At 42.8% G+C, this 6,787-nt stretch overlaps 1 protein-coding gene across 1 annotated transcript in view; it reads right to left on the bottom strand.

The window, feature by feature from the left end:
* The window catches only part of DEPDC5 (DEP domain containing 5, GATOR1 subcomplex subunit), a 148,722-nt gene that overhangs the window by 20,028 nt on the left and 121,907 nt on the right, over positions 1 to 6,787 (bottom strand). The window contains exon 34 of the mRNA XM_004716736.4: positions 1,962 to 2,113. Coding sequence (XP_004716793.1) covers positions 1,962 to 2,113 — 152 coding nt within the window. The remainder of the gene's footprint in view (positions 1 to 1,961; positions 2,114 to 6,787) is intronic.

Here is a 6,787-nt window from a genome sequence, read left to right as displayed (position 1 = left end):
ACAGTAGCAAAATGATAGTCATGAAGTAGCAACGAAAATAATCGTATGGGTGGGAGGTCACCACCACATGAGGGACTGCATGAAAGGGTCGTGGCATCAGGAAGGCTGAGAACCACTGAGTTAGTGGCTCAGCTCCCTGCCAGTTCCTCCTCTGCCCTGCAAAGGAATGCAGGGCCATTCTCTGTGGTGCATGTATCCCCCTTCTCTCCCGAGCACCAGGCCTGGGTGAACAGAGTTCTAAATGGACTAACAATAACATTAACCCACTGAGAAGGTCAAGGATTTGTGAAATGAAAAAAGATGGGCAGTGTTAGAGTCTGGCTTGAAGCCAAGTAAGCCTGACTCTAGAGCTCAAATCTTATGTGCATCTGTTGTCAAGTTCTTCCTCAAGGACATGCTAGTCCCTTAAAACACACTCAACCCTCAGCTACTGAGCACAAGATACACACAGCCACCATCATACCAAACTGGGCAGCTCTGAGGCTCACATGGAAGCCCTTCAAACTTCCTGGACCTCTCTCTCTTTCTTCAGACCCACCTTCCTAGCTCTATGCCATCTCCAGGACCCAGGTCAGTGTTTCAAAACCTCAAGGTTGTAAAACTCTTAAGGGTCCTTGGGGTCGTGATCTTCCTTCGAATGCCTGAGTCTTTGCTGTCAAGAACCGTGACAAGTGGCTGTCTCGTCTTTGAACTGCTTAGTCTGGGTTCCTAGAAAGTCCTTTCTTTACCATGAATGGCTCCTGCTTTCGTTCGTTTCTAATCTACATGCTGTGTTGTTTCCGGTCCAGTCTGAACATTTCCGGTTCCTTTTTGCTTCCCAAAGCAGAAGAAAACCTGTTGTTCTAGCCTTGTAAGCAACGAGGAAGCAGTGAGAGGCATGCTTTTCTCATGCCCTGGGCAGCCACTCCAGCCTCCCCCACGGCCGGCCCCCAAAGCTGGCCAGGCTTGATGGAAGATACAGACTCCCAGAGACATGACTTCCTTCTGCTTCTGAGCTGACCAGCACCTCCATGCTCCTTGGCCAGAGTGAGTGGGCTCCAGGGAAATGGCAAAGGTAATTAAGTGATTTCCAGACAGGTGAGCAGCCCCAGGGAACGTTTTTCTCTCAGGCACAGGGAAGGAAAAGTCAAGTTTCTTAGACCTGTCACTCACGACAGTGAGGCACAAGAGGGCTGAAGTCAAGTTTCTTAGACCTGTCACTCAGGACAGTGAGGCACAAGAGGGCTGGGCGGAATCATTGTACAGCAAACAGGGCTGGGGAGGAAATCAAAACGAAGCTTCTCGGTTTTGACAGGGGTATCAAAAACTGGAGCTGTTTGCTCAAGCAAATGAGGGGAAGGAAACGTTTTCCCTCTGGACACTGAACAAGAGAAGAGTGACCATGTTTGCCCACAGTTGACAAATGATTCATTGTATATTTTGTTTTGTTTTTTTCCCCAACTGGTAATCAGTGACTACTGGCTACTGTGTGTCAGGCTGTCCTGCAAGGAGTACCACGCTGGGCAAGGCAGCCTCAGCCTGGACCTACTGAAGCCCCTCTTGCATGACACCTGGCTGGTCAAAATCTCTATGGGAACTTCTTAATCATGCTGCAAAGATAGCAAGGCATAGTGAGTTATGTGTTGGGCTGCTAATCACAAGGTCAGTAGTTCAAAACCACCAGGAGGTCTGAGGGAGAAAGATGAAGCTTTCTGTTCCTGGAAAGATGTCCAGCCTTGGAGACCCAAAGGGACAGTTCCATTCTGTACTAGAGGGTCGCGATGAGTCAGGATTGACCTGACAGCAGTGACTTTGGTTTTGGATTTTGAAAGTGCTGGTAAGGACAGACTTGCCCAGGGGTCCACTACAATTCATGGCAGAGCCAGAACGTCAACCCAGGCTTTGGACTCCCATTCGTTGCAAGTTTTGTAGTTACTTCGCTCCCACAGCCCCAGCACCAGTATGGCTGTTCTGAATCTCACCTGTCGCTGGGGTTTGCGGAGGGGAAGGCCTGTTCCCCTGCGTTCTGGGAGTTCCCAAAGGTCTGGCTGGTGCCTCTGTCCACGGACTGGCCTGTGCTTAGCCCCAAGCTCGTGCCATCCAAGACTGGAACAGCCGTCTGGTCCACAGATACCTATAGGAGATGTAAGAACTGATCAACGTCCCCCAAAATGTGCAAGACTTGTTGAATGGAAAACCAATTTGCGCTGTAAACTTTCACCCAACCACAATTAAATGTTAAATAAATACAATGTTCAAAATCTCACAATTAAAAAAAATTAATATACACACATCTTTAAAGCTATTTACAAACATGGCCCTTGTATCATTCTTCTCTCATCCCTAAGTCCCACTGGTCCTGGTAAAAGTCAAGGGACCTCAGAGGTCACACACAGCCTTGTGTGCTTGTGTGTGCTGCCTTACAGACAGGAGTCAACCATTCACAGTAAAGTCCTAGGACCAAAGAAATTACAATAGTACCGACTCAAAACACAAGTGTTACTCTGAAGAAAATCCCCCATGAAATGGCAAACTAGGCAAATATGCTACACAGACCCTCTGCCATAAAGAAATGAGAAACTGAATGAAACAGCTGGATGGATGGCAATCTTAGAACACTGATCTTCAGAAAAAAGCATAGGAAAGTGGATGGAATATTGACTAGGGATATCACCTGTGTGTAGAGGCAGGTGAACACCTCCCTCATCACACCAGCAGAGCACACAAGGTAGTGTCCTGACTGCCACACAACAGACTGAGACTAACATAAATGAACACACCACCCAGAAGTCCATCCAGTTAAAAAAGTATCCAGAGTAAAACAGGACTCAAAGCAGGAAGACTCAATTTGTAATGAAGACAATTGCAAAGTAAAATAGAGGGAATAGTATAGTCCCAGAACTTTCAAAGTGAGAAGAATATTTCAAAATAGAACAAATTGTTTTATACTTGGGAAAAAACTAATAACAGAATACTCTCAATAAAATTAATAAACTCCATCAAAATAAAAAAGGATAGGCACTAGAGATTTAAGAAACACTAAAATAACAAGAAAATCCATGAACAAAATGAACTCAGAACAGAAAACCAGGTGGAATAAAGAAATCTGCAGCACCACACCACACACAACAACAAAAGGCCAGCAACAAATGCGTGCCTATCAATAATTACATTGAATGGAAACAGATTAAATGCACCAGTCAAGAAACAAAGAGCAGGAGAGTAGATAAGAGAACAGGACCCACCTGTCAGCTATCAGAAATAATAGCAGCTGGGGGTCCTAAAGACGTGTCTTAAAATAAACAGCAATCTAAGTGAGTTGTCAGCTAAGTCCAAACACAAGTAGCACACCAGCCTGTGTGATCCAAGGATTGTAAATAATAAAATCCAAGACTCAAGGAGGAAAGAGCATCAGAACAGAATCTGAGCATCCAGTTTGCACAAGGCTATGGATGACAGTGAAAGCCCAATACCCATTTGCAGGGTCCCTTGTGGATTAAGCCTAAGGTGACCAGATGTCCTGCTTTTGGCGGGGCAGTCCTGATGTTTAACAATTTGTCCTGTGTCCTGTGGCATTTAAAAAAGTCCCGATTTTTGGAAAGAATGCACGACAAGCTAGGGTATATGGTTTTCGGCTGCCATGCGGCTATTTCGCCAGGATATGCATTTTATCAATGGTGTCCCGCTTTACCAATGTTAAAATCTGGTCACCTTAATAAGCCTCCAGTGAGTCTGACCATTGACCAGGGATGTGAATAGCCTGTTAGCTGATAAGAGTACACTGGTAAGTGGACCGATGCAGATGTAGTTAGATTAAAATTTAACACCTTTTGTTCAAGTTAAATAATTTTTGTTCTCCCTTTTGACCCATTTAAAATTTGTTCTAGTTTTTATTATTTTCTGCTTTCTTTTCAATTGAGGCTTTTCTGTTTTGTTTTGTTAGTGTTGTTACTATTATTTTGTATTTGCCCTTTGTCTGTTTTTCTTTATGTGAAATCCAGAGTAAGTAAACCTATAGAGACAGTAACTGAATTAGTAGTTTCTTGGAATTATGGAAAGAGAGGTTGGGGGAAAATGAGGAGCTAATAATGAGTACAAGCAAGAAAAAAATGTTCTAAAATTTACTGTGGTGATGAGTGCACAATTCTTAATATGTTTAAATTATTGAATTGTATGATGTACGAATTACACATCAATACAACTGTTAAAAGTTTAAAAAAGAACCCATCAAAATACTTTCTACAAGAGACACACCTTAGATGCAAACATAAAAATAGACTAACACCCAAAGAATAGAGGGTGGGGGGCAGGGGATGGGGGTAAATCAAGCAAAAGGCAATAAAAAAAGAGTAGAGGTGGCAATATTAGTCTACTAGACTTAAAGGTAAAATCCAACATAAGAGACAAAGAAGAATATTATATAATGAATAAAGGGACAACTGAAGAAGAAGACATAATCATACTAAATATCTATGCACCCAATCATGGAGCCTCAAAATATAGTAAGCCACCTCTTGCAGGGCTGAAGAGAGAAATAGAAAACTCTATAATAATAGCAGAAGACTTTAATATGCCACTTTAGATGAAGAAGACAGCAATTAGAAAGAAAATCAACAACAATTTAAAAAGAGCTAAACAACATGAAAAACTAATGTGACCCTTGGACTACGAAAATGCTAAGGAGCCACATCTGACTTCCTCTGGCTAGATGAGGGATTCTCCACAGCAGCCCAAGGCCAATTGCCACATGCAAAAGTCATGTATGCCTCCACTCTCCACCCTTCTTTCACCCTGCTCTGACACCAATCAACACTCTGCTTCTCGGCTGAGTCTGATAATCCGTGGCAATGGTCACACAGAGCTCACAAACGGTACTAAGGATTAAGGCGGTTTATTATCGAAGTCCACAGGTTCCCATAAGCTAGGATCAGGAAACATTGAGGGTATAGTCACTGGTCCACAGCAATACCGCTCTTCAACCAGCAGACACGTTCTCTCCAGTACGCAGCCCCCCAGTCATGTGATCCCTTGGTCTCTGCCTCTGTAGGCCAGGATGCCAGACCACTGCTCTGACTCCCAGCCTCACAATCCTGGCACTAATCTTCTGTTGCATTTCACGGTCTCCTTCCTTTGCTCTGTTCTAAGGTCTCTGGGCCACAGCTTCTGGTGCCTTTGGTCCTGGCCCTCTCCAGCTTAGGCAGAGACCTTGGCTGTGCTCTACTGGTGGTGTGTCTTCCTTAGGGTCTGGGATGCTCTTTAGCTTCTGGGATACCTCATTCTTAAAGCCAGAGGAATGGAAAAATTGGCTACTCACTTTTATTAGTGTTTCACATACCTATTTGCATAGTTCTACCAGATCATTTGGTGGGAGTTAGAGACATGGATACCAAAAACCAAACTCATTGCCACTGAGTGGATTCTGATTCATGGCGACCCTCTAGGGCAGAGTGGACCTGCCCTGTGAGTTTCCAACGTCGTAAATCTTTATGAAAGTAAAAAGTCACACACACACAAAAGTGTTGAAAAGCAAAAAATGAAAGAACGTGAAAAGCCTCATCTTTTCCCCAAGAACAACTGGTGGTTTCAAACCACTGGGTTAGGAGCCCAAAACCTGCAACCCACGACACTACTTCAGGGCTCCTTAGAGATACTGCTAATAGAGTCATATTAAGCAATTCCACTTCATCATATAGACATATACAGAACACTCCTCCCAACAACAGACAATGAAACTTATTTTCCAGGGCCCATGGAACATTCTCAAGAATGGACCATGTATTAGGTCAGAAGGCAAGCTTCAATAAAATTTAAAATCAGAGAGATTACAAAGCAACTTCTCAGATCACAACACTGCTACATTAGAAATCAACAATTGGAAGGTCAAAGGGCAAAATTAAATACATGGACACTGCTCTAAAACTACCAGATAATTAAAGAAATAATGAAATAAAAAATTCCTTGAAATAAATGAGAAAGAAAAACCTTGGGGACACTGCTATGGCAGGACAATTTATAGCAACATATGTATACATCAAAAACAAGAAAGAAAAAAAAATCAACAGCTTAATCCAACATCTCCAAAAATTAGAAAAAGAGCGGCACAATAAGCCCATTACAAAACGAACCATAAAACAAAACCAAAATCTCTGCTATCGAGGCAATCCTGACCTGACTCACAGTGACCCAATTGGACAGGGTAGAACTGCCCCTGTGGGTTTCCAAGACTGTAACTCTGCACAGGTGACCGGTGGTTTTGAACTGCTAACATGTGGTTAGCAGCCCAATGCATAACAGAGGCTCCTCAAAGGTAAGCCTATAACTACCAGAGAGGATGTATGTATATATTAGAGACAATAGCAGAAATAAATGAAACAGAAAAACTGCACAGAACCAAAAAGACAAGAAGTTGGTTCTTTGAATGGATTAACAAAATTGACAAATGACTGGCAAATCTAACAAACGAAAAGGAGAAGATGCAAACAACACAATAAGAAACGAAATGGGTGCCATTACAACAGCAACGGACAAAAGGATACTTTCATCATACTATGAAGGAGTGAACTCCAACACATTTGAAAACCTAAAAGAAATGGACAAGGTCTACCTACCTAAACTGACAGAGATTCAAGTAAGTAGAAAATGTGAGCAGACCTATAACAAAAACAAGAAATTCTTTTAGTCAGGTATATCCCTAGATATTTCAATTTGTATTTGGCTATTGTGAAGGGTACCACCTTTTGGGAGGATCTCCTCTTCTGTGGTCCTATCTGATGTGTATAACAGTCTGATGGACTTCTGTTTGTTGATC

This window comes from Echinops telfairi, unplaced genomic scaffold, assembly GCF_000313985.2.
Source record: "Echinops telfairi isolate 266 unplaced genomic scaffold, ASM31398v2 ScPeMD7_29;HRSCAF=101, whole genome shotgun sequence".
Classification (NCBI taxonomy): Eukaryota; Metazoa; Chordata; class Mammalia; order Afrosoricida; family Tenrecidae; genus Echinops; species Echinops telfairi.
This window is presented reverse-complemented; position numbering and strand designations above follow the sequence as displayed.